Source organism: Mytilus galloprovincialis, chromosome 3, assembly GCF_965363235.1.
Source record: "Mytilus galloprovincialis chromosome 3, xbMytGall1.hap1.1, whole genome shotgun sequence".
Taxonomy (NCBI): Eukaryota; Metazoa; Mollusca; class Bivalvia; order Mytilida; family Mytilidae; genus Mytilus; species Mytilus galloprovincialis.
In genome coordinates, this window is record NC_134840.1 from 33937515 (window position 1) to 33965514 (window position 28000).

General features: G+C 31.8%; 2 protein-coding genes across 5 annotated transcripts in view; both read right to left on the reverse strand.

Moving 5' to 3' along the window:
* LOC143067778 (uncharacterized) overlaps positions 1 to 1799 on the reverse strand; it is a 77100-nt gene extending 75301 nt beyond the window's left edge. The window contains exon 1 of one of the 4 annotated variants that reach the window (XM_076241315.1): positions 1713 to 1799. The gene's annotated coding sequence lies outside the window, so the exon portion shown is untranslated. Of the gene's footprint in view, positions 1 to 1008; positions 1114 to 1712 lie in introns of those variants that run through there. The other 3 variants (XM_076241316.1, XM_076241317.1, XM_076241318.1) reach the window with 3 other exon arrangements.
* A 2270-nt stretch (positions 1800 to 4069) lies between these two features.
* Positions 4070 to 28000, reverse strand: LOC143067779 (putative N-acetylated-alpha-linked acidic dipeptidase). The gene is made up of 18 exons (XM_076241319.1): positions 27643 to 28000; positions 26050 to 26350; positions 24186 to 24311; positions 23686 to 23869; positions 22649 to 22745; positions 21884 to 21976; positions 20095 to 20180; positions 18367 to 18486; positions 17628 to 17713; positions 16263 to 16326; positions 15958 to 16025; positions 14756 to 14847; positions 14246 to 14333; positions 9072 to 9149; positions 8060 to 8225; positions 7498 to 7579; positions 6061 to 6153; positions 4070 to 4363 (listed from the first exon to the last, which is right to left on the reverse strand). The coding sequence occupies exons 1-18, from the start codon at positions 27936 to 27938 to the stop codon at positions 4162 to 4164; spliced, it is 2322 nt and encodes a 773-aa protein (XP_076097434.1). The 5' UTR covers positions 27939 to 28000; the 3' UTR covers positions 4070 to 4161.

A 28000-nucleotide genomic window follows, 5' to 3' on the forward strand; every position in this document is an offset into this window, starting at 1 on the left:
AAAAACCCAATATAAAATAAAACAAAACAAACAGACAGACAGGCATATTAACAGTCAAGGGTCCAACTTAAATAAGTTATCAAAGAAAAATAACATGCATATGTTATTACAGACACTTTCATTAGTTGTCTACTCTTTTTTCCTTAATCTGTAATAACATATGTTTGTTATGATATCAGTTAAATATATCATAAATATTTTATCTGTAATGAGCACTTGGGAATCCTTAAAACTTTGGGCAGTAGCTTAATATATTACCTTGATAACTAATTTTCTAATTCCATTAATACAATTTTGATCAACCATGGTAAATCAATGAGACAAGGCAATTAAGCTGTAATAACAAGGCTTAGTTATCACAAGCATGAAACTTATGATATGAGAGTAAATGAGACACTTGGAATCTTGGCAGTGCCTCATTACAAGCTCTGATCATCATTTCTTACAATGAATTGAAGTACATTGTTATGCATGTCAGAGGCCTTTAAAGAGATATAGAGAAGCTGTAATAACACCCTTTTGTTAATGCAGGAATAGATTTTCTGTAATAACATAGGTGTATTATGCATGATTTGTAAACTATGAGCTGTTATATCTTTGCAAAGATTAGTATACTTAAAGAAAATTATAATATCAATAGAACTTGAGCAAAATTTAACAAAATAAAGGTTGTATATTTTCCCTTTGAAACATATAACATACATATGTTATCACAGTTTTATTATATTTTAGCCCACAATAACAACATGTATGTCATTTTTCTCTAATAACTTATTTTAGTTAGCTTGACTGATTAACGACAAAACGATAGACATTAAACAATACAAACATGTAGCAGTGGAAAAAAATAAGGATTATTAATATTATAATACTATTTTTGACAGCATTAGTGAAGCACAGTTCTTTCTATGGATTAAACCCTACTAGCGTCAATCTATCTAGCAATTCTCATCCTGCAATTCTCTTTTAAACCCTAGTATAATATATACAAGTTTGATGATCACATACCCTAGCACACGAGAATTTACTTTATGATATTTTCAAACACTTTATCTGTTTCAGTCTTAAATAATGTCTCCACTTTTGTTTTCAAAGGTCACATCATGTGTAATGCTATAAGTACAAAATGTTATATTTATACATAATACATGATATATATATGAGGCGTAAATACGCATTAATTTTCATTATTGACGTGTCAGACAGAGAAAGTATGTAGTATGGGACAACAATGGGAAATTAAAGCATTAAATCTTTATGAGAAGGCTCATACAGGGGACATCTTCCAACCAACTACTCCATATATTTTCTATGGCAGTCAAAATTACCCCCCCCCCCTTTCTCCCCTCCTTTTTTCCCCATTGTAGTCCAACCATCCTACTTTCCCTTTCACATTAACTGTATGTTTTACATGTAAACTTTCTGTGCTTAGGCGTAGAACACCAACTAATGAATTATTTTGTGTTATTGTCAGGACCTTTTTGTTTAGATCACAATAAGGATTGCTATCAAGAACATTTGAACAAAATACACAGGGATGGGTTAGTTCTATATTTAGTTTTGTAAACATATTCCTTCGTGTTTTATATTTGTTAACATTGACCTTGACAAATCCACGAATAACTGAATTTGTGCCAGTTGGGGATATATTTCTTGGTATACAGGTAATTTTCTATGGAAATGAACAATGCTATAAAAATTTATGTACATACCTCAGGTCTGCTCAGACATATTCACATTAGCAATAACCAGGGGACGTAATCAAATTCATTCTTAAGACATTTAAACTAAAAATAAGTATCTGACCTATTTTCTGAAAATCTGTTTAATTATACATTTCCGCTCTTCGTTTTTAATAACCATATTTAGCTGTTACAGTACATTCGTTAAATCTATGGGAAATGTGAAGCTATTGAGGGAGTTTTTCGGAGATAAAACGGTGTTAAATTTTATTTTTTATAAGACTAGTGTTTTTCTTTTTAATACTGATTTAATCAAAAAGTGGTTATCACGGTTATCATATAGGACGAGCTAATATTTTTTAAGTTGAGACAGTATAGAAAAATAAATGCAATATGTACATGTATGTTGTTTTTGTAGGCATTTTTCTTAACAATCTGTTTTTAATTTGATTTACAATACGAGATAACATGTACTAATAGTAAACACAACTATTTTAATGTACAAATTGTTGTGATATCATCATACATGTCATAGTTGATCATACTTTTTTACATGGCCATGTACATGTCATTCATAAATTGACACGGAAGGGGTGACTTTGCTACATTTAAGAAGTGAATGCTTCTTTTTGTTAACCCATCGGGGTGTTAACGCGTTGACCGAAGTATATTTTGTATGAAGCGCTTCATTCTAAAAATTTACGCAGAAACTTCCGAAGGCTTGTCGTTTGACTGATAACTGCGAACACATTTCGTATAATTACATGTACGCGAATATTATTCAGTGCAAAATAACAACGCCTTCTTAAACTAATCTATTAGAAAAACAAATTAATACAGAAGAATATCCACTATGTACTTGCACTGCACTATCATTAGAATAGTAGAATGCAGGATGAAAATTTGCCTGTATAGTTATTAAAATGATCTGCTATATATCATAACTGTTATACAAATATAGACATTTTAAATAATAGAACAACAAAAACCAGAGTATACTGATAACAAATGATTTCATCACTACAATATATAGTAATAATTTTTATGGTGAAGTTGAATTTCCCTGTCATTTATAATAAACAATATTCATCATCCACACAAAAACTTGTCTTATCAAAATATATATCTATGTATCTTAACTCAACTTTCAGATATAGAGATATGATTTTTTTTCTGAAACAAGTGCTTGTAAACTTCCACCAGAACTTGCGGTCATCCGAAGTTCAGTACTTGAGGACTTTGATTACATATTGTGACTTGGATGGAAAGATGTCTCATTGGCACTCATACCATATCGTCTTGTTTCTATTTTGCATGATGCGTGGAAGAATTATATATATTATAATATTATCGTCACTTGCTTTCATGTGGTATAAATTAAAGTAATAAACTGTTGACACAGAGATATATCTCGCCTATCCGCATAAAACTCAGACATAGACAATCTGATGACCACACCATTGCTAATTAATTCAGTCACTGGTAGAAATCCAGAGCCGTCGTACAGAAAAGAAATCCTAATGTCTCGCTTTCTGAGACTTTCGCAGAAGGCGAGACAAAAATGGTAATGTATTCTTACATTTTGATGGAAATGTATATATGTATAAACGTTTTGAATCTAAAAGTAAAACTTCAAACACAAACAATTACAATGTATGTAGAATTGTCTAGTAAGCTGAAAATAGTATCAGGCCACGTGAAATCGTCATAAATTTGCAAAATAAAGATGTCGATTTCTAGATTGGTTTATACGGGGCGACACATGCGGCTCAGGATTTACCTGTCCTTCCGGAATAGATGAGATCACTCACCCATGGTTTTAGGGGGTTTGTGTTGCTCAGTCTTTTGTTCGTTATTCGCCATGGCATTGAAAGTCTCTTTTCGACTTTCGATTCCGTATACATCTTTGTTATGTTTCGCCTCCCTTTTAGTCGTGCTTCAACATCACTATCATAGATAACATGAGGATTGAGCACTCACAAACATGTATGACCCCTCCTCATTCTGCAGCACGTGTCTGTCTATCTGTAAGTCATCTGTGTTTGTTGGGTAACGTCATGTTTGCTTTTTGTCTGTTGTCGATTATCGTTTTAGTTGTTTCATCGGAAACGAAGTTTAAAGGTTATGATAAAGTTGAAGAATCAGTTACAATACATACAATTGTGTTTATAAAAGTTATGAAATATCAACAAAAAAGGAAGATAATAACACCATAGTATGTGTAGGACTAAAGATACGTACATTAGCATGTGGCTGAGCTAGTATCACTATTTTTCAATCTAAATCGTGTTATCTTCTTAACTGTTAAGATTACATTAAAACTTGAAATAATGCTAATAAAAATCAAGTCTGTAACAGTCAATCATAGGCCTGAAAATACTAATAAGTAGTCAACATTTTTTTTTATTTAGTACGTCAGTTTATACAGTTTTTAAAACAGAAAAAAAATGTAATTGTTACAAAAGTCATACGCATGAGACTATAGCATAAATTTAGTAACTTCGCGTAATGTAGAGGCTGCGGATTCAATAGTGAACAAAATAACAGAATAATGTTTCTTGACTACGTTCCATCTTTGTGTCTGATTTGGATCCTTTTCAATCTCGAATAAAGCATCAACAAGTCCTGGAAAACTACTTCCAGCATAGCTATTGACACTGCTCTCCGCAAACAGAACATGTCTAGAAATGGAAAAAAAGTATATTTTTTATTATGTTTTAATTTTTCCTGATTTAATCACCTGAAATTTTCATTGTGGACAATGTGAGAACTATGAGAACAATAATTATTCAGTCTTTAGATTAGACACCAACTATAGCGCATTAAATAGCCCTAAAGTCAGTGTCAGTACTTTCTTATGATTTTTTTTATCTAGACAAGGTTATTATCATAGAGAATAAACAACTATATCGCAAACATCTTGAACTCTCTGCTATAAATAGCAAGTTGGTAATAAAATCAAAATTGGAAAAAAAGAGAGAAAGACGACACCGGATTTCAAAATTTTGTGTGTGCAGATTGATTGAATACCGGTAGTACACTGAATGTTTAACCCCGCCACATTCTCCATGTATGTGCCTGTCCTAAGTCAGGAGTCTTTTATTTTGTGGTTGTCGTTTGTTTATATGTTACAAAATTGTTTTCGTTCATATTTTACATAAATTAGGCCGTTAGTTTTCTCGTATGAATTGTTTTACATTGTCATTTCGGGGCCTTTTATAGCTGGCTATGCGGTATGGACTTTGCTCATCGTTGAAGGCCGTACGGTGACCTATAATAGTTGTTAATTTCTGTGTCATTTTGGTCTCATGTTGAGAGTTGTCTCATTGGCAATCATACCACATCTTCTCTTTGTATATGAATGAACATATCTACTATCAAGTACTCAAACACTTAACAAAAATTATCGAACAACTTTCCATAGTTTTCCCCTTATTTTGGAATCGGTGATGTAAAGGCAATCCTCCACAATGAATTTAAAGGTGTTATAAAACGCAATAAAATGAAGACTGTTTATCGTTATTCCTCAATTAATAAGCAAAACTTAAATTGCTAAGTGCATGTATAATGCCATGCTCGCAGATGTAGGTTTTTTTTGCCAATTTTTCAACTCTCGTGCATCGCTTCCAGATACATCTGGTTTTTCATTAATTTTATTATTTTATTTTATTCCTTATTATACCTAGTAAATAATATAAAACATTAATATTTTAAATCAGTGTTAAATTGGGCTTCGTTAAATAAACTTATTTTCCAATGAAATAAACATATAATATGCATGTTGCCTGGGCAGTCACAAAGTTTTAACCTACATGTAAGTAACCCTTAGAAGTTTTATATTGTCAATATGATATCTTCTAAGTAGCTTCAGATAGCTTAAGATGTAGAACATTAAAGCGATGATTTCGATTACTGTTTTATATAAAGGCTAATTTGTTCTGACGGCGCATAATTCATAGAGAAATTGCCTACAACGCCATTGATTCATTCTCGAGTGTTTACACTGTAAGACTGAAAACATTATTCTTGTTGATAAGTTACAGCAATTCTCCCCTTTTTATAGTTTAATTTTGAAATTTGAAATATAAGTACTCGCAAAAACTGGTATGTTTAATTTCAAATCCTTAAATTGAAATGACGTGGACGAAAAGAGAACGTAACATAAATGTAACTAAATTGACACTTTTACATATTCTGTCCATTTTGCAAAATTCCTTATTTTGACGTGTTGATTTCAGTTATTTGGTCATGCCTGTGTTGATTTTAATCAATACTTGTCTACAACAGAGCCAATTTAGAGCATTGCATCAGCTTCAACAACTAGGGAACAATAAAGATTGTTCGGTAATCTTTTGATGTCTTCTAGTCTGACCCTCACCTTGCAAACGGTCTCCCAGGCAACCCCTGTGGATCAAGGAACGCTTTCTCGAGTAATGTCATCTGATCGTTGATCATTCTGATTGCATATGGACTGAAATGAAAATTTTTCTTCTGAAATTGTCCACAAGCATAATAATTTTCGATTATAAACATATACGTCAATAGCAATGATAATCGTAATCAAAATATAGTAATGGAATGACATCGCTTTATAAATATCTTGTCTTTGTTTTGTACAAGTATGCACATACTTTTGATTTTGCTAACAAAATGGTTCTGTTACTAATCAATGACAATTTGAAGTTTTTAGTGTGTTGAAAATACAATGGTTGACAAATTCGAGATATGTGAATAAAAACATACTACAATGCAAAGTTTTTAGACAAATAACAACTTTAAAAATACAACGCACACGGTGCAATGTATTATTTGTGAAAACCCAACCAATACTTTATTACATAATTGAAATAGGAAGTTGTGGTATTAATGTAAACAAAACAACTTTCCATTCAAGTCACAATTTGTAAAAGTTGATAATTATAATAGGTAAAAGTACGGGCTGTAACACGGAGCCTTGGCTCACACCGAACAACAAGCTATTCTGCTATAAAGGACCCCAATAGACTTATGTTATGTGTATCAATTCAAACAGGAAAACCAACGGTATAATCTATATATAACCGGAAGAAAAGTGACATTGGGAACTTTTACTATAATTTTCAAAGTGCTTTATAGGAACTCTCGTTTGGAATTGAATATGTATATGAACTCTCGTTTTGAATAGTTATATGAACTCTCGTTTTGAATATTTATATGAACTCTCGTTTCGATTTCGTTTTAAATTGATTATTTCTCGTTTTAGTTTTAGCTGAATATTTCTGGTTTCATTCTTAAATATAATGTTTCTTATTTCAAATATCCAAAGAGATTATAGATTTACTATTTTACAACTTAATCCAATGGCTGTCAAAAGTGCTAAACTTACACTCAACTTCAAAAGAAGCTATTATCGCTATTTTGCTACGTTAAGCCGGAGGACAATAATCCGTTTATGATTACATAAGATAAGACAATGATAGATCATATATTTCATGAGAACCTTTTATAATGTTTTAATACCCTTATCTTGGACTTAATTTATATGTTTTGTAAACTGTTGCTGGGGCAGTCTTCCCCTAGCTTTCGAACTGTAAACTTGTGTGAATAAATTTGTATATATTTTTATACGGTCTTGCGTTTAAAGCAGCCATAGTGTCATTATAGACCTACAAACTTTAATGTAACCCGTGCCAAAGTTCACGGACTTATGTCGGAATTTCACGGGGTTATATATATAATGAACGTGAAACCCTTTATGAACTACATGTACATCAAAAAACCACAACCACTGAACAATAGGTCCCTGATATGTTGTGTTTATTATAAATTTACATACTTTTGCATGTCTAGTTTGTCAACAAATTTCTGAAATGATGTTGTTGACTTCGTGAATGAATTTGCAGCATTATGGAGTTCGGCTGAAAATTAAAAACACAAATTAATGAACAAAAACACATTTTTTCTACATATCAATGTGTATAAAATGTTTGCCAGCAGAATACTTGTCATACTAGTAAAGCAAATAAAAGCACCCAAAACAATGCGGAAGCATCAACAAACCGGTCCTTAAAAGCAGAACATAATAATAATAATAAAAAAAGGCAATTGTATTTTGGTAAAAAGACTCAAATATCTTTTACAAGTAAAAAGTATTGACTTAGTATTATCGAACAATGATGATCGATAATTATGCAGTTCCTGCGTTTCATGTTTCACAGACGTTTTTATGTTTTCGTCAACAATGATTAAAGAGCTGATTATATATCATAATTGCGAAGCATTTTTTTTATTTGAAACGTCATTTTATTTTATTTTATATGTAATCGAAATACCTTAATGTCAAACATTTTGATATCGTCTAAGACTTGTATAGTAATATAATTGTTAAAATACATTACGCATGCTAATGTTGTTCGTTGATAACAATTGTCCATACTCATTCTCCAGTAATGTTACTAGTTGTTGAAGTTTAAGTGAAAAATCAGTTACAACAAATGGAACGAGTAATTCCTCTGACAGACGTCTTGTTACTTCAGCCATCACTTGGGCAACTACTCTATGATACTATTAAAACATAAAAACTTCAGCCATCACTTGTGCTACTACTCTATGCTACTATTAAAACAGAAAAACTTCAGCCATCACTTGTGCTACTACTCTATGCTACTATTAAAACATAAAAACTTCAGCCATCACTTGTGCTACTACTTTATGCTACTATTAAAACATAAAAACTTCAGCCATCACTTGTGCTACTACTCTATGCTACTATTAAAACAGAAAAACTTCAGCCATCACTTGTGCTACTACTCTATGCTACTATTAAAACATAAAAACTTCAGCCATCACTTGTGCTACTACTCTATGCTACTATTAAAACATAAAAACTTCAGCCATCACTTGTGCTACTACTCTATGATACTATTAAAAACATTAAAACGAAATGTAGTTGCTGAAGTTTTCCTTTTTTACATCCCTAGCTTTCAAAGTTTGGATGAGCGTTCCTGGTGAAGGTTTTTGTAACAACCCAAGTAATATCGGCAATGAGAGGATTCATTATGAATACATTTGGTTTAAACTGTAAATCATTCTTGAACCTTGAAGAATTTTTCAATGTTAATAAGTTTTATGGAGCTGAGAATTAGTCATAAGCAGACAAAAGGCATAGTTCCATATACAATATACGCCGTCCGTTCTTAATCATGAGTTTATTTCGTTGCAGAATAATTTGTTTGAATGTAATATAGTCGGGGGGAATATGATCACCAACACATATGCTGTACTGTTGTCGCTCCTGTTTGTAAGGCAGTAAAACTATGTTAAATTAAAAAAATATCCCATTCATTTAACTGACACTTCTATAAAGTTTTCATTGTAAACAAAATGTATATTAAGCAAATGTCTTTATACCTTAAAACCAGGATCCATCAATTTGTCGACAACGTTGAAAGTTTCATACTTGGAATGATACAAGGGATAACCACCAGTCTAAGAGAAAAACACAAATTATGGATATATATATCTAATAATCAAAATTACTTTATACATGTAAAAATAACTATTTTGATCTCAATTTCACAATTATTTATTATATATTGAGCATTTGTTACCAAGGTATTGTTGAATCAAGATTACATAATTTTTATACACGACAGATTGAATTGATATTTGACTTTTTTAAATATAGTTGTCTGAACATTTCAGAACGTTGCAATAAGTATATGAAAAGAGGCGGACAATACTTAGGCAATACTAAAAACTTGCAAGTCCAGAAAAATTGATATCGACAAGGAAACACAGTTAACGAATGACGACGTAAAGACAAACGAAATATGGAAAACAAAAGATTGTGCAACACAAATTCCAACAACAACAAGGTTTAGCTCAGGTGCTCCGGTAGGAAAGGTATGCAGATTCTATTCCAATAATGGCATCGGTAACATTACTTGTTGTTAGTAGAAATTCGCTAATGAAATGCGTCTGATGTTTTCAAAAGCGATGAAAAGAGAACGGGATTGTGGTGACAGCATTTGTAACATATACATTGTAATCGTGGTCATCTGTAAAAACAGACAACATTGACACACATTATATACATTGTTACTTGATAATTGAAATGCTGTGCAAGGATAACTTTCTATCTGTTGTTTCAATCTATGTTCTTTGCGACCAAATTTTGAGATATTTATCCAGTAATTATTATTTTGAATAAAACAATTTGTTTACAGTATATTCAAAATTATTCAAATGGACTAAAGAAGAAAATGGGTTCGGGATTTTCTCGCTGCGTTCAAGACCCTTTGGAGGCTGTGTGGTGTTTTTTCTTTGGTCGGTGAGTTATCTCTTTGACACATTCCCCGTTTTCATTCTCAAATCTATTTTCCTTAAATTTTATGTTGGCTTTGAAATATTTTAAGTGCTTTACATACTTGATTTAAATGAGAAGTTTTACCTATAGATTTTTTCAATTGATAATGAAATTGTTCTAAAACAATGTTATTAATAAACTCATCATAGATACCAGGACTAAATTTTGTACATACGCCAGACGCGCGTTTCGTCTACAAAAGACTCACCAGTGACGCTCGAATCCAAAAAGTTAAGAGGGCCAAATAAAGTACGAAGTTGAAGAGTAGTATGGACCAAAATTCCTAAAAGTTTTGCCAAATACAGCTAAGGTAATCTATGCCTGAGGTAGAAAAATTTGGTAAACAGTTAATTTATAAATATAACATATCAATGATAATTCATGTCAGCACAAAAGTGCTGACTACTGGGCTGGTGATACCCTCGGGGAAATAAATCTCCACCAGCAATGGCATCGACCCAGTGGTTGTAAATAAAATTAAACTACAAATGTATCTCGAGCAAAGAAAAAAGAAGAAAGACAGTTTTTACCGTTCTGCATAGTGTATGATATCAAAATGACATAATTTGAATGCTAGAAAAAAAATCATAGTGTGCTCCCAAGCTTATAAAATGAAAGATTCAAATATTTAAATAGTTACAATATTTCCATATGAAAATTTATATCAATTACTCGTAATGTGTTAGCAGAAAATAAATAAACAAAACTACCGAATTCCGAGCTTTATTCAAAATAGACATCCCAAACACACCAAACGACTGGATAACAATGGTCGTATTCCCGACTTGACATAGGCATTTTCTTATGGATTTTAAATCTAACTGAACCTATCACTTATATGACAGTCGCCGTAAACAATTTCATTAAATTGACAACGATGTGTGAACAAAATAAACTAACAAAATCGGTAAACATGTCAAAATGTATGCAGCATTCAACATTGTATTATAATATAAATCACTATAAAAACAAACAAATATGCCAACAAAGAATCACAAAAGGTATGATAGACAATCGCATTAGCAAAATGTAAAGACAAGAGTACAATTTTTTTTTTACCAATGCACAATATCACAATGACGGGAAGTAAGTGGCGAGCAAGGTCAAATGGGTTACCAAAAATAGACTGAACATTAAAAGTTATATTCACAAAGACAAATAAAAGAATACGTTAAATAGATGATAAACAACGTCAGTACCTAGAATCTATATTTCAAGACCATCGTGTATTCTTTGTGAAGTTGATACGGAATATTTACCAACAATGTCTTTGAACCTTCCGATGAACCTTTTTTTGGAAAATGACGCAGTCATTGTTCCATTACTGGCGACCTGAACTTCATTACATTTCTCTGCCTACCGCGCTTGGTTTCGTATTTACTATTTTCTATACAAACTGGAATTTGCTGTGTTATCATTATGCATGAGAGGGCATTGTGTAGTAATTAGCCAGGAACCAGTTTACAAACTAACTGGTTTCTGCTTGTATTCCACTACACTCGAACAAAGTGTTGTAGTTTGACGGGAACCAGTTTAGAATTTGTAAACTACAAAACGTAATCGGTTATTGTTCATTTCGTTTTGGTGTTTCATACCGACTTTTATGGTTTGAATAAGCTTAAGACCCTTCAAACATTAATGTGATAGGTATATTAAAGACTGTTTTACAAAAGGATGGAACTGTTTTGCTTTCAAAGTCGTACTATAGTGATATCTGTTATGTACGGATTTCCACTCTCACCGGTTAATTTCTTCTTTTACACGTGCTTTTGAAAACTGCCTGTTTAAACATCGCAAGTTTTAAAATTGTTTTTGAGTGAATTTAACTTATTTTAACAATCATGAAGCGTTCCAGAATCATTTTCAAGCAGTTTCTTCTTCTCTTTGATGATGGAAAATAGGTTTTTCTCAAGAAAATACCGCAAACGATCGCAGAGGAATTGAAACGTACAAGTCAAGTTGGCACCTGGTTAAATTGGCATCTAGTCAAATCGGCACCTATTTGACGTCAATTCGGCATCCAATAATATTTGTTATAATATTTTCTATTCAATTAATTAATAACTGTTACCAAGTACATAGTGAATATGTTGTTGTGTATTTAGGTAAACAACGAAACCAAAGTGAAATTATGTTGTTGTGTATAAAGGTAAACAACGAAGCCCTTACCCAAGCTGTTGTTTTAACAATTAGACAATTATTAAAATAAAATGGAAAACCATGAGTCCCTTTCAATAAATCAAACTTTCATGCCAAATAATTAGCAAATTTAAGGTGTTTTTTTTCAGTAAAGTTTAAAAAGCATTAAACAAACAATCCTGTAAAATGCTCAACTGGTTTAAATAATGCATAAAAATATCCAATATCTCATGTATTAGTCCAAATAATTATGACGTCTGACAAGGCTATTTTATTTTTTTTCTGTGATGTCTTCCTACGAAGTTCAAAGGAAGGCTTCGTAGGAAGGCGTCCCAGAAAACAATTAACATAGCCTTGCGGTCATAGAAAGGTGTCCCAAAATAAAATTAAAAAAGCCTTGCAGACGTAATAATTATTTTGACTACTCATATATATATATCATTAAAAATACACCAAAAAAGTCATTAAGTTGAGAAAAATAAATAGATACAAAATGTACATGAACACCCAAAAATGTGAAAGTTAGTATTTAACTCTTTTTGCTTAAATACTGAAAAAAATTCTGGCAACCCCTTACTTATTTTTACTCTGTTTGCTTTAAATACTGTTAAAATTTATATTTAACATGGGTAACGAATTGACTATATCAGGTGTCGATTTAACCAGGTGCTGATTTGTCCAGGTGCTTTGACAAATGTTTGAAATTACCTGAGTTTCATTAGACCTTTGATAACAGTAACGAAAAGATTATTTACTTAATATTTTGTGGGAGAAGGGGGTTCAGACTATGTGGTATCAGGTCTGTTCGCGCCCAATACACTTTCGCACCCTACACGTTCGCACCTCGCACGTTCGCACCCAAGGTCCGTTTGCACTCTACTCATTCGCGCCCAATTTTAATTCAAATTCAAGTTGAATAATTGGAAAATCATGATTGTTGTTTTAAATTGCTTTGGTGTAAATACTGAATGTATTTATAGCTTGGTATGAGTAAAACATTGAAGATTTTAAAGGAAAAACACAAAAGATAATTGTTTTTTACAGCTTGGTCCCTTTGATCTGAAACAACGAAACAATGAAATATAGGAACCAAAATATAGCAATCCACTATTATAACCAAAACATGATAAAATCTATTCAACACACAGAAAAAAACATAGTCAGAATCTCACTTCATTTTGAAAGAAGTCAATGAAACAAAGTTATAGCAATACACTAACCAAAACATGATTAAGAGTTATTCAACACAAAATAAAACGTTGACAAAATACCACTTTATTTAGAAAGGATTATTATAATTTTTAACAATACGCTATCTAAAACATGATTTAGATTTATTCAACACAAAAAAAAAATGCTGTCTCACTTTATTTTGAGACGATGACAACAATTATACGTATAAGAAAACACTTGCTTACAGAGTTATTAAACACAAAACCAATTAAGAATGGGTGCGAACATGAGTGGGCGCGAACGGACCCGGATTCAGACTATGTACCAGTGAGAAATATACAAGCCTTTCTATGGTATTTATTTGTACAATTCAGGTAGTCTTGACCTATTCATTTGTCTTAAAAAACAGCCAGTTGTCACCTTCACTTCACACACACACACACACATATACGAATATCAATTATATGCTTACGAGACATGTTGCATTGTTAAACTAATTACGGTATGTGAAAATCAAGACTTGCATAAAAACTATCCCAATATTAGAGACAGTGGCGTCATTTTTCTTCAGAGCTTTCAGCTCTTTGATTAGAAAAAAGCACGAGACGTTCTATGATATACCTCCGAATAATCAACTTTCTGCTCAGACACTGGTGACGTTTTTCAAAGTCTCAGAAGCAGCTGCAAGCTCTTGAATACCGAATAATTTGGGGAAATAATATCCAATATGCAGGTGAAGTTGGTTTATTGCTACTAAGGTGGCAATATATTTTTGTTTTTATTTTGTTTCAACAAATACAATTACTTCCATGATGATAAATTAAGTCACACACATTCAATTTCAAGTTTTCTTTCACTATAGAAGTTATGTCTATCTAGTAAGAACTTAAGGTAGAGTACTCACCTTCGTTGAATATGATATGTCACATATAGGAACACCAGCAAGCTGTACAAACGGTGCAAAATCACTTCCAGAGCCAGCTACATCAATGCTGTAAGAAGACATTATTCATAAGGATACAACTTTACAATGAAGCAAAACAAAATATTTCAAGTAAGAAACAAACGAACACATGTATAAAATGAGATTCCTTGTATATGCCAGATTAATATTTATAGTCATCACGGTACAAAAGAGTAAATTTCAATTTCAGCTTAAAGGCTCTAACAGAGCTTACGAGTGAAATGTAGGTAGATGAATAATTGTTTTATGTAATGCTAAGAGATCACATAATGGAGTATCTAAAAGAGGGACGAAAGATACCAAAGGGACAGTCAAACTCATAGATTTTGTATTCTTAATCAATCTTGCTGTTATCAGTTTCTAATTGTCAAGATAACGAAAAATCATTTTTTTTTTTAAATGTCAGCAAATGACCATCCCTCCAAGCATGACAAATATCGTTGACTTTACCTCGGTTTGGTTATATCGTCCTCATCAGGATGATCATGCGCCCATTTTAAATACAAAGAGCTATAAGTGTTCTGCATATCAGGACTTGGCATCTAAAATAAAAGCCGTTCACTTTACCAAGAGAGTTACAAAGATTATATGTTGATGAACTCAATTATAGATTAATTTAAAGCAAGAATCTGTGTTCATATGACGCCATGATCCGCCTGAACTATATTTTGGCATTATAATAAACTTAAAATTTCACATCACAATGAACATGTGTACCAAGTTTCAATTCAATGTTACCCAACATAAAAGTAAACTACCTTGACCAAAACGTTTTAAAGTGAAACAAGATAAACATATCGAATGGCGAACGTACAGACGCATAGTCCATAAAACATAATGGCCAAATAGTAGGAGGGGCAAGAAATTTACTCATCCCATATATATCGTATCAGGTCACTACGTCTAGCACAATGTGTGACGAATTCACCTCACCGAATATCTTAACATGTGCTATTAAGGTGGTACCCAACACTTTTAACTAAAAATTAATTTGGCTCGTTTAATTTTCTTAAAATTTTGACAAAGTATTTACTTTGACCCTTTTACAAAAATATAAAAAATTCAAAAAATTTGAGCCAACCGTTTTATCAGAAAAATTACACTGGTTATATAGCAGTTTGCCAAACACTTATTTTGATCATTGAGAAGCTTGATATTCCCTTCACAACACAACGTAATTAAAACGTCGAACTGATTTTACAGAGTTATCTCCCTATAGTGTTAGGTACCACCTTAAGACTAGTGATAAAGTCTTCAATGTAAAGACCCTACTTCCATTGGTCTATACAAAACAAATGCAACCAAGAACAACTTCATCTTGTTATATATTCATTTGTTTTCTACATTAATTTCAATCGTTCATCATCAATGTTCGGGCGAACGATTCAGATTTTCCCTCAACTTCGTGTTGTTTTTACCAAGGAACGCAACACCACTACCCACCGTGTATTAAAATAAACCACACCTACTCACCCGATATTAGATAATACATAGTCTCCACGCGGTCGTTTCAACCAATGATATTCCAAGAAATGTATTATAGTAGTTGCGATAAAAAAAAGGTTCTGGCATGCAAAAATGTAAAACAGTTCAAACGAGAAATCAACGGCATGATTTCTGTGCAAATAAGTGTATGATTAATTATAGCTTACCTTTTTTGTTATATTATAAATAACACTGTTCAACAGGGGCGATGCAGCTACAGAGAGCGAATAATTCCCTATGATGAGAACAAAAAAAAACGAAATATGAAAATTGATTTCTCAAACAAAGTAATACTATTAGTAGAGTGAATGTGCACGACATGTTGGTTTTGAACAAAAATAATCTACGTCAAAAGATCTCTTTCTGTATAATTTAGGTAATTTTGTCACGCCTCTCCAGAAATTCATGACGAGAACCTTAAAAGTAACATAACTTTTTTTTTCTTTAGATAATTTATGGTAATTTTACTTGCCTCCAACTGCTATATCTACATTAACATAAGCAACAGATCGTGTTTGTAGATTTTTAACAAATTGCTGAAAAATAAAACATAACAATATTTATTTTTCTACTATCTTATCATGAATCCCAATTTATTTTAACTTTAAAAGATGTTTTAAGAAACCGTGGTGCATAAAGGCAAAGGGCGAAATATAAAAAAATGGATTGTTTTCTTTTAATTTTCAGTATTATAAATGTTACATGATGAAAATTATCACGCGTGATGCAAATAACAATGCAGCAGTCGTGCGTATGATTTATTCCAAAAGAATTATCAAAGATTATATTATACAGATTTTTTTTTTATAAAACTACAACAAATGCGAATTTCGAAAAAAACCTCTTCAGTGATGCTCGATGCAAATAAATTTTGAAATCCAAACCTAATAAAAATATTTAAGAACTTATTTAGGCTAATACACACAATAATATCATAACAAAATCCTTAAAACGGATCAAAACTCTACACGAGAGAGACTCGTGTTTTCTATCACAATGTTATAAGACGGTCGTTTACTTCCGTTGTTTAGTCAGTTTTACAATTATTCTAAAATTCGACAATTTTCTCAAAGAAAATTGTCTTTTAATATAAAGAAGATAATGAAATAGGATGATTGGAACTCTTACGGTCCGATGTAACGACACTTTTGTAAGATTCCACAGTATCAGAACTCGTCATTGTGATTTATTTATACTGCTTTCCTGGATTCTTATATACATATCTCAAAACATGTGCATGTTTGATTATGGTAGACATTTCCTGATCAAGTAACACTTGTTGCTGGACGTTGATAAACCGGTCATCTATTATATGTAGCGCCTTATATTCGTTCCCTTTTAATTATGAAGAGTGTTGTAGGTTATATTCAAATTATATTTATTTTAAAAAACATATTTTAAAATGAGCTTGCAAATTAATTTTGTCTTTTAATTTGTTAAAAGTATAAAAACCACAATTGCATCTTGTCTTGAATCTTGAGGTTTTCATACAAATATTGCTTATTATTTTAGAGAGTTATGACTTTATTGAGACATAAATATTTCCCATAGGATTATTTTGGTACGTCGTTATTAGTAATGTACTCATTCATTCCCGATTATTCTGTTTTTCATATTGTACAAATAACTACTAAATCTGCTGTTTACAGTCTAATGGAAGGATAAAAATGGTAGTTTTAATCGAGACTCCGTGTGATGCACTAACATTTAATGACAAATAAAACCGATGATATAAAAGTCATTGTCCTTGTATGTTATAGTTTATATAAATTGAAACAGCTTTTTATTCCGTTTTTGCCGATATTGGTCTATAAATTCAGATATACATTCAGTTTACCTCTACCCATTCGTTAGAGCCAATTAACCCGTATTCTTCTCCTCCCCAACTACAAAAAATTATTGAACGTCTTGGTCGCCATTTTTCTATATGAGAAAAAAAGATATTGTAGTTAACAGGTTATGATAGTCCTTACGGATATGTTTTGATGTTTCATAATTGCAGGATACAGTGGCTTAATTGATGTTCTTTATGTAAGTGTATCTATTTTCCGTTGTTCTAGAAACCAAGAGAAATAAACGTTTACTATCAATCTTCAGATTGAAGTGTATATACCAATTTGAGACTCCAAGAGAAACACACGTTTAATATGTTTATTACTTTAGTTGAACATAAATGGAACAGAAATAAGTAAAGTGCAAGGAGTAAAGCAATACAAAAATCATGTCATGTTTCAAAATTAGAACTATAGTTTCAAAAGATACTATTTCTAAATATAATATTTTAAAATCAGAATCAATTATAGTCTCAGTCTGATAATCGTGTCTTTCGTCCGATCACGATAAAATAGGTGAAACACAACGATTGAATTATTTTGGGTTAGGACGGATATAAAAATGTAACTACTCAAATTTGTATTTTTTAAACTATATGCTACAAATGCCGCACAATAAACACTAAGTAAGAATAACTTGTACACTCATGTCTCAAAATCCCTACCCTGTAAAGAACATGTTCTCCGTTTAGTTCCAAAATATTGTTTGCAAACAATTCAGTTACAGCAGAAACACACACTTACTTGATTTCACAAGGTTGCCCATAACACGTGATATTTCCTTCATAACAGCTGTACCAGTTGATGGATCTATTGCTCCAAAAACCCAAGCGTCTCTATGGTTACCCATTAGAACATAACGGTCTGGGAAAAAAACGATATCCCCGTTTGTCCGTAATACAAATTGAATGAATTGGAACATAAAAACACATTAAAACCTATGATAGTATGTCCTCATTTCTTATGTATTTGTTTTATTCTGTTTGTGTTTTCCGCATCTGAATACTCACCATGCTGGTTCTTTTAAGCGAATTGTAAGACTTTTCATTTCTGTAATATTTGCACATTGCAATTATATTCAATTGATGTAGTTGAAAAGTTGACTGGAGCAGCATTTGTAATATGTGGTTCGTGGTATGTGGCTTAACATTCATAGGAAAAAAATTAAGTCTTATTCTTGACGTTTAAAGTTATAAGCAGAAAACTAGTTATATGTAAAGTATTTTAATGCATGATTAAACCTGTATGAACTATTCCATGTGGAATGTACACGGAATATAGTAGGAATATTGCTCTGAATTCCTACCAGAAAAGAGTGATATTCTAGTCAGACAGTGGTAGGAAATCACATGGAAAATAGCCGAAAAATTTTAATTAGCAGGAGTTTCTTAGTAGGAACATTGTATATTCCTACCAGAAATATGCAAATTAGCAGGAATAATTTGGTAGGAAAATAAAATTCCTACCAGAAAACCTGGTAGGAATTTTTCAAAATTCCACCCAGAAAAAATACTTTCCGGTAGGAATCTGAAATATACAAAATGTAAGTGTATATTCACAAATTCACAACTGGGTCAATGATTTTTAAAAGTTTCAATTGGATCTCAACAACAAAGAACAAAGGAAATTCATGGAATACCTTTAAGAAAATGGACATTTGAAATGTATAAGGAAACTGCAATATATGCAAGCTAGAAATTGAATTATACACAAACATGAAGATAAGCCAAAAATATGCATAGATGAAATTAAGAGTGAATTAATGAGTAAAATTATGCACTATTGTTGAATTAATTGATTACTAAATATTTTTGGCAGGCAGATACAAAAATCCTTTTGAATGTACAAGAAGTACCTTCAGTCTTCATAAGCCATATGTTCTTTCATTTCTATATTGTAGTTGGATGACCCTAGCTTGCAGCGTTGTGTTCCAACACAACTTTTGAATTTTTGAACTGGAAATTGCTTGCATTTTACACTGCAAAATGTGTGTCATTAGCAAACAAGAATCAAGTTCAAGATAACTAAAAAAAAATCCAGGTAGAAAGATTTTCTGGTAGAAATCTATAAATTGAAATTGGTAGAAATCTTGTACATGTAGTAGGAAAATAAATAATAAAATCAGATTTTCAAAATAAAAAAAAATCCATACAGACTTTTAAGATTCCACCTGGGTAGTAGGATTTTGGTAGTAGGAATATTAATTAATCCAGTCAGAATTTTGTTCATTTTCCATGTCCGCCTACTTTCTATATGGAATCTTTGATTCTAGGTAGATTCCTACTTCATTCCTACTAGTGTCTAGGTGGGATCCTACTCCTTATTTCGTACGGGATCTATAACACACTTAAGCCTATCATTTTTTTTTTTTTATAAAACTGATTTAATAGTGAATTTTATGTTTTTTCATGTATTATAATTATAAAAGCAGTCATATATTATCAAATAAATTTACATACATGTATAACTGACCTGGTTCAATATCGCCTCTTATTATTCCAAACACATTGTGTATTGTCCTCCTCTTATTTGAAGTAGAAATTCTCATACGGACTTTCCTAAAAACAAAAAAAAACAAAAAAAAAACAATTGAGGCAGATAGTCATTGAAAAGCAGTCAGGGATATTCCCATCTATCACAAGAAAAGTAAAGACGGCGAATGTTTTTAGGTTCTATCAATTCCTATGAATTAAACCTTTAGTTAGTTTTGGAATATACCTTTGCATTAGTACTGCATCTGATATACAGACATATAGATCACAAGCTAACAATATAAAGAAAGACAAAAACTATCCTGTTACTTTGAACTATTGTTATACCAAAAGGGTGTGTGGTATGATTACCAATCGAACTATCAGGAAAAGGCAAGAATGACAATAATATGAACAACTACACAACTTCTTGTACGACCCTACAACATTGAGCAAAACTCATAGAGAATAGTAAACCTTAGAAAGCCACCAAAAGACTAAGAGTGAAACAGTTGAAATGAGAAACAACAACCTGCACCTTCTTCACTTAACATTTCCCCTCAAGAACAAATTGGCAGATTCGGAGAATCAGCATATGCCTTTTAAGTCTGGTATTTTAAGCATGGCAACCCTGAACAATGTAATTTGAGGAAAACACGAAATCCATAGCAGGAATTTAAGAAGAAAAAAACATTAAAAAATACTTGTGTTAGTTTGACATCATTTCAAAATTTTTTGTTCTATACTGTTTTTATTCCCCACAGCTTTATACATTGTACTCTCCGTTATGGTTCACACAAAATAAATTTATTTTTGCTCGTAAGTCTGACAACTTTTATAAAGTACTAAACAATCTAAAAAATAAATTGTGTTTGCATATGCGTCTTGTAATAGATAAGTTATATATAGAATACCCATCATAATGGACGATTAACACTGTTGAAATTAATAAATTAGTATATAACAACAGTGGTGAACAATGGACTAAAGTATCTGTAGAATATTCCTTAATCAAGCACATCTAGCAAATCTACCCTTCACCCCACAGAATTATATATGAAAATGGTTGTCATGTCTTGATGGAGATCTTATTTGTTTCTCGTTTTTGTTTAAGGACAAAGGTTTCCTCATTTAACTATTTTTTATTTTTTTATGTCGGGCCTTATACAGTCTGCTATGAGGTACGGGTTTGACTTATTATTGAAGACCGTACGGTGACCAATATCTGCTAATATCTACGTCATCTGTTTCTGGTGGAAAGCAATTATACCACATCTCCTTCTTTTATATTTACATAAGTAATATGAATTGCAGAAGTCAAATCGACAATAAAAACCCCAAATGAACAAGAAACGTCTGTCTGACAATAATTGTGAATGTGCATAGTAAAGAGTCGAAAAGTAACAAATTTCAACCGAATTTTAAGTATCACAAAAAGCATGTAACTTATCCAAAGCACACAGAAGGGTCTCATACACTCCAAAATCATTCAAACATCTAGTATAGCAGGGTTACTAATTAGAAAGACGCGAATACCGACTGAAGAACACTCACTAAAATACGAGATGCAACGACATATGACGGGCTTTATGAGTAGCACAGACAGCTAACACAAAGTTTCATTGTACAGATCTAGAGGAGGCCTTGACGGCCATGAATGAACAAGAAATATATCTCTTAAGACTTATGTTTAAAGTATCACCACATTGATGGACGCACCGTTCTTTACACAACATGTATATAATGTTTATTATAACGTTTGAATGAACTGTATAAGTAGCTTAATATACCAGTCTAGATTGTTTAAAGGTCCTCCAATTCTGTATGTGACATTCATAGCCCCTCTCCATGATGCTGGTAAGTTGGCAGTCCCTGTCATTTTACTATAAAGACAGCAATCCTAATTAATAAGGTTATACTAGTAGTATTAGGTATTTACTGGTACGTTCTTTATTTATAGACGAAAATGTATCGCCGTCAAACGACATCCGATGCATTACCTATATACCATTTAATGTTGTCACTGATAATTATACCAAAACTTGACCTCTATGCATGCCGATGAAAAAAGAGAGATTTTTTGTTGTTTCACGTACCTCATGTTATTCTAATACATTTATATATTATATTTCATTTAAAAGTCAGATTCAAGACAGTGCAATGCTTTCTTTTATTCTCTTACACGTACACATTATAAAATTATAAAATACTGTTGTGGTTTTCTTTAATGCTTTAAGAAAGGTGGTGTTTTTAAACTGTCTTTCATGATTAGCATTAATTTCAATATCAGACGAGCCTGCTATAACAATGTACAAACATAATATTTGGTAAAAAGTTCTTTTAGTCCTAATCACCTTGTATATTTTTTGAAATTCTTTGTTATAATTAGCTTTCACAGCTCCTTTATTTTAAACACCTTTTAAAGTTAACATTTGAATAGCAACCATAATGTTGAATATTCCATACCTAGAGTCTTCAAACGGCAACATAGATGGAATGGTTTTGTACATCAATCGAACATCTTATTTATAACATTTTCATGCAATCAGACTTACTCAAATAATTCTCTAGCTATTCCATAACCTATCGGATGGGCAGGAATTGTAGGTAGATTCATACTTGGATCGTTGTCCCCAAGTCTGTAGGCAGTTTCTATTAAATGAAGGAATAATAAGAGGTAATTTATAAGTATTTTGTTAAGATAACTCGTCTAACAAATTTTACTGCACCAGATGTGCATTTCGACAAAAGATGTCTTTTTTAGTGATGCTAAAAAAAAGTATATCCAAAGCCGGGCAAGAAATCAGAGATTCACATGTGGAAGATATATTCCTTAATTTTAAAATGATTTCAGCGATTTTGTAACAACAACGCTACATTCATAAAACATATACGTAATTGATAATTGAATGTAAACTGTACGCCTTATTGCATTTCATAAAACGAATTTACCTTTGCTTTCATAAAATGTCTTAGTTCGAACTACTATTGAAATGAAGTAAGAGTCGATGTATCATTTTCAGTTTTTATTTAAGAATTGAATGCTTCTTTTTGTAAATTCATTGGGGTGTAAAAGCGTTGACCGAAGTACATTTTGTATGAAGCGCGGAAGCGCTTCATTCTAAAAATGTGCGCACGGTCAACGCTTTTACAACCCTATGAAGTTACAAAAAGAAGCATTCAATACTTATAATTACATTTTTTTAGCTATGATGAAGAAAAAACGAATTTTATATTGTTTTTATTTAATTCACCTGTGCACTTTATTGTGGGACCACGTGTTATCATGAATGAAAAGTTTTATTGAGTGATACAATTGCTTACGGAATAACACGTGATGTGCTGTTAGCTAATCAGAATAAAGTATTATAATGAAACATACATCTAATGTAATTATTCTATACTATTTATTTTTCACTTTTCTTCCCAGGCAGAAATATGTCCTGCATTGGTTTTTTATATTAAAATTTCTTATCACAACACAGCAATGAAGATAGATAATACCAATCTTAAATGTTGCATGTTAGAAATGAAGAGTCCACTTGTTCCACTTTACATACAATATATAACATAATGTAAAACAATGACGAACCCGTTGCTGGATATCCAGGCGTTAATGGATCTCCATCAGTTTTCTTCACAGTTCCTCTTTGTGTACCAGAAGGAGGTAACCATATAGAATGAGGATAAACATCTTCTGTTTGATTATTGGAGTAGTCAGCAGGATCGGAATATATAATTATACCTATTGCACCATGTCTAGTTGCTTGCTGAACCTGATATAACGAAGACATATAATTGATAGACCAAACTAGCTGTTCTTTTAAATGGTGTAAACATTTGTTATGTTTCAAGAATAATCTAAAGTTTAAAAATAATATGACAAACAAAAGAATAATCTCATTTAAAATATTTGATGTGGAACAACCAATTGTATGCGTATTTTAGATTTTTCAATTTTTCACTGTTAGTTTTATTTATAATGATGTTTCAACTACTGCCCTGTATAAGACTGCCAAACTTTTATTTTAATTATGTGTTATATGTGTATATTCTTAACAAACTAAATTTGCATTTCTATAACTGAGTTACCTTATCTCCTCTGAAGATTCTACCATATCTTGCGATGACAATTTTCCCGGACACATTTACCGATGTATTATCTTCAAGGTACCTGTAATCTTCTACTCGTCCGTAGTTTACGTAAATAAGCTCCGACTAATGAAATTAAAAAATATGGATCAAAATTTTTCGAAACCGCTAAAGGATTATATTAACCCCGTTACAAGTTATGTTATTATATTAGACCTTGCTACCTTTAACACAAATATCCCCAATTCAAAACTTAAAGACGTCTTACAAGAATTGCTCCAACTTTTGTTTGTTTTTATAAAAAGAAGAATGGCCAACGTACATGTATCTAAGATAACCCCAGTTCTTTTTTAGTTAATGTTGCTCAGTCTTAAGCTCCATGTTGTGTTTTGGATACTGTTGTTCTTTTTGTCGTTTCTTGTCGTGTTTTGTCACAGTGTTGTCAGTTTGTTATCGACTATTTGAATATCAATAGGTTTTATGAAGTTGTTGTGATTGTAATTCTTTTAAAAACTTGTTTAGACAAAAGAGAGTTTTAGAGATAGGCAATGTCTATAGATAATTGCTTTTGCGAAAGAATATAGACATTTGTTTTTGTTTTGTTTACCCAAATTAATTGTTTATTATCTTTTGACCTGTTGAAGGTGACGAGTCACCTTTACAGTGCTTATCCAGTGACCTTTGGGGTATCACAATAGCAATGGCCATAACACTTTACCAAATTGCAGTTAGATTTCTTCTCCAACTAACTGATCAACTGGTAAAATGTTTTAGCAGATTGCTCAAGTGAAATGTTGTTAGTATGAAGTGAGTGCTGTGAAATCAAAAGTAATACTTACCATCCAGATCCATTTAGTTAATATCTTTGTCATTTGTTTCAAACACAAATATGACTTACTATAGTATGAGTCACTGAATAAGAAGGTCTAATTTTGACATGGAAACTTCTATCATAAATAAATTTTATAAATAAATAGTTCAAACCATTGTTTTGTAGATGTATATTTTATAGCTTTGTCTTCTAAGACAAAGTTATTGTGTAATTATGATTCGTATAATATTTTCTATACAAATTACTGATCTGCTGGCATTAAAGGGAAATAATTTTTATTGAGTTATTGTACACTAAAAAATTAATCAATGATACCTGGCTTCTGATTTTGCCTACAATTTTTTTCAAATTTTTAATCATCTTAAAAATAAATTTCATTGTTTCTTTTCAAAACAGAGGATAAAAGTTTAATAATCATAAAAGTAATGTTACAAACAAATTAAATGAGGAAAGTTGATATTTGTCAGACAAAAATTGTGACAACATTTTGCTGATTTTCAGTAATGTAAATTATTTCCCTTTAATGGTAGCAGATAAGTAATTGCTTTAGAAAAAAAAATCCAAATTACAATTATGCACTAAAATGTTGTTGGAAAACGGAGCTATAAATTATAGACTTACAAAACAATGTTTTCAACTATTTATTTATAAAATCTATTTATGATAGAAGTTTCCATGTCAAAATTAGACCTTCTTATTCAGTGACTCATACTATAGTAAGTCATTTTTGTGTTTGAAACAAATGACAAATATATAAACTAACTGGATCTGGATGGTAAGTATTACTTTTGATTTTACAGCACTCACTTCATACTAACAACATTTCACTTGAGCAATCTGCTAAAATATTTTACCAGTTGATCAGTTAGTTGGAGAAGAAATCTAACTGCAATTAGTTGGAGAAGAAATCTAACTGCAATTTGGTAAACTGTTTGAGCCATTGCTATTGTGATACCCCAAAGGTCACTGGATAAACACAGTAAGTTAAGGCAAGAATATGTATCCGATTCCTTTAATGTACAGCATATTTACCGAATTCACAATCCCAGGAGCCGAGTATGCATTAAATGGAGGAACCACGTTACTTTTATTTTCTGAAGGATCTAAGATGTCTTCATACAATGGAGATGCATATTGTATATCACCTAAACCGTTTAATATCTGGATTTGGTTCATGATGCTCTCGTCCGTTGTATTAGGGTACGAAAGTAAAACGTCATACGGAGTGATAAAAACTTCATCCATTCCATTATCTTTCCAAAATGTTTCCAGTTCTTTCGCTTGTTTCAGGTCTGCTGGTGTGCCAGCAAGATGAGGGTTTTCGGATAAACCTCTAAAAGAAAGAAAATTGATGTATCACCATTGTTGTGTAAAAATCTCTTTCAAAACAGGGAAAACAATATTATCATGTTGGCCCCCTATTTTTTGCTTTGAACTCTTAACGTATCATAATCGTTTACGTAGTTAAACTTGTTTTGCTTATAAACATTCGCTATCTCGCTCTTACGTGTTTTGCTTACAGTGATCTCGTTCTTACAGAATTTGATCACACAAATTCAAAATGAGAGTAAAATAAAAAAAAAATCGGTAATATGTCTTTAATATGCTATAAAAGATATGTCAGTGGATAAATGAAACAGCAGCCAATAATATGTATGCTTAGTTTGATGTGTTGCTTTTATTTGGATTAACATAGGAAGGGCAGGAGACGTTATTTGTTTTGCAAATTTCATAAAAATTATTACCCTGAGGGTAAAGGCAACTAATACTGCCTTTACATGTACGTATGTTGTTAAGTTTGGTGTGACCGAAGGTAAGCAATGCTTACAGCTCCGTCTCTGTCTCCCTCTTGTAATCCATCAACGTACATGTGTTTGATGTGGTATGATTGCAAATGAGACAACTATTCAAAAGAATTCAAATGATGTGGATGTAGGCAATTATTGGTCATCACACAAGTGTCATGTTTGTTTTTCGTTTTATGTTTTAAATATAAATGAGTTTTTTCGTTTGAATGATCATTTCGGGGCCTTTTTAAGCTTGTTATGATGTATATTTAGTAACTTTTACGTCATTTTGTCTCAACATGAAAGGTGTCTCTTTGGCAATCATATCATATTGTATAACACATTTTCCTTCCCCTCCCCAAAAAGAAGAAAAGACAATTGACTGTAAAAAAAAACCCAGAGAAAACTAAGAATTCAGCACCACGAACCCTAACGAAAGATGGTGGTGATTCAATGTGCTTTTTACAGATCCTGATCAAATAGTTGCATCAGTGTGCCAAGGGCAAATACATTTCAAGGCAAGTCTAACTCAGTTGCAAATTGAAGGAATAAATAAAAAGATTAATTGTGTCTTGTTAAATTTTAGAATATTCCATAAGGCCGTGAGTTTTCTCGTTAGAATTGTTTTACATTGTCTTATCGGGGCCTTTTATAGCTGACTATGCGGTATGAGCTTTGCTCATTGTTGAAGACCGTACGGTGACCTATAGTTGTTAATGTCTGTGTCATGTTGGTTTCTTGTGGACAGTTGTCTCATTGGCAATCATACCACTTCTTCTTTTTTATATATTACAAATGAAAAAAAAAGGAAACAGTAATTAGAAGGGAGAAATCTTACTTGAGATATTGTCTTATATTATTGGCATCTATACTGTTCATCAATTCTTCACGGATCGCTGGGTCCCCATCTTTTAAGTAATATGGTGACAAGTTGTCCCATGCCGGTGTCACTTTATTATTTGCGTCAACACTTTTGTCTGTTTTACACAGTGCGTATCGTCCAATGAGTATACCGAGTACTGTTGCAACGAGTACGATGAAAATTTGAAGTACATAAAACGCATATCGTGAAGAGAAAATACTCCTACTGGAGTTTTTAGAGGGTTCGTCCAAACTGTAACCTTTTTTATGCATTGTGTATTGTGTCTTTAAAGTTGGGTGACACCCTTAAAATCAAGACTTGTCTTAACATATCT

Coding starts and splice junctions, on each gene's coding strand:
- LOC143067779 (XM_076241319.1), bottom strand. CDS start 27,938: ATGCATAAAAAAGGTTACAGTTTGGACGAACCCTCTAAAAACTCCAGT. Junction 24,312..26,049: donor CTCCTGGGATTGTGAATTCG/GTAAATATGCTG, acceptor TAATTTCATTAG/TCGGAGCTTATTTACGTAAA. Junction 4,364..6,060: donor CCTGGGAGACCGTTTGCAAG/GTGAGGGTCAGA, acceptor TTCCATTTCTAG/ACATGTTCTGTTTGCGGAGA.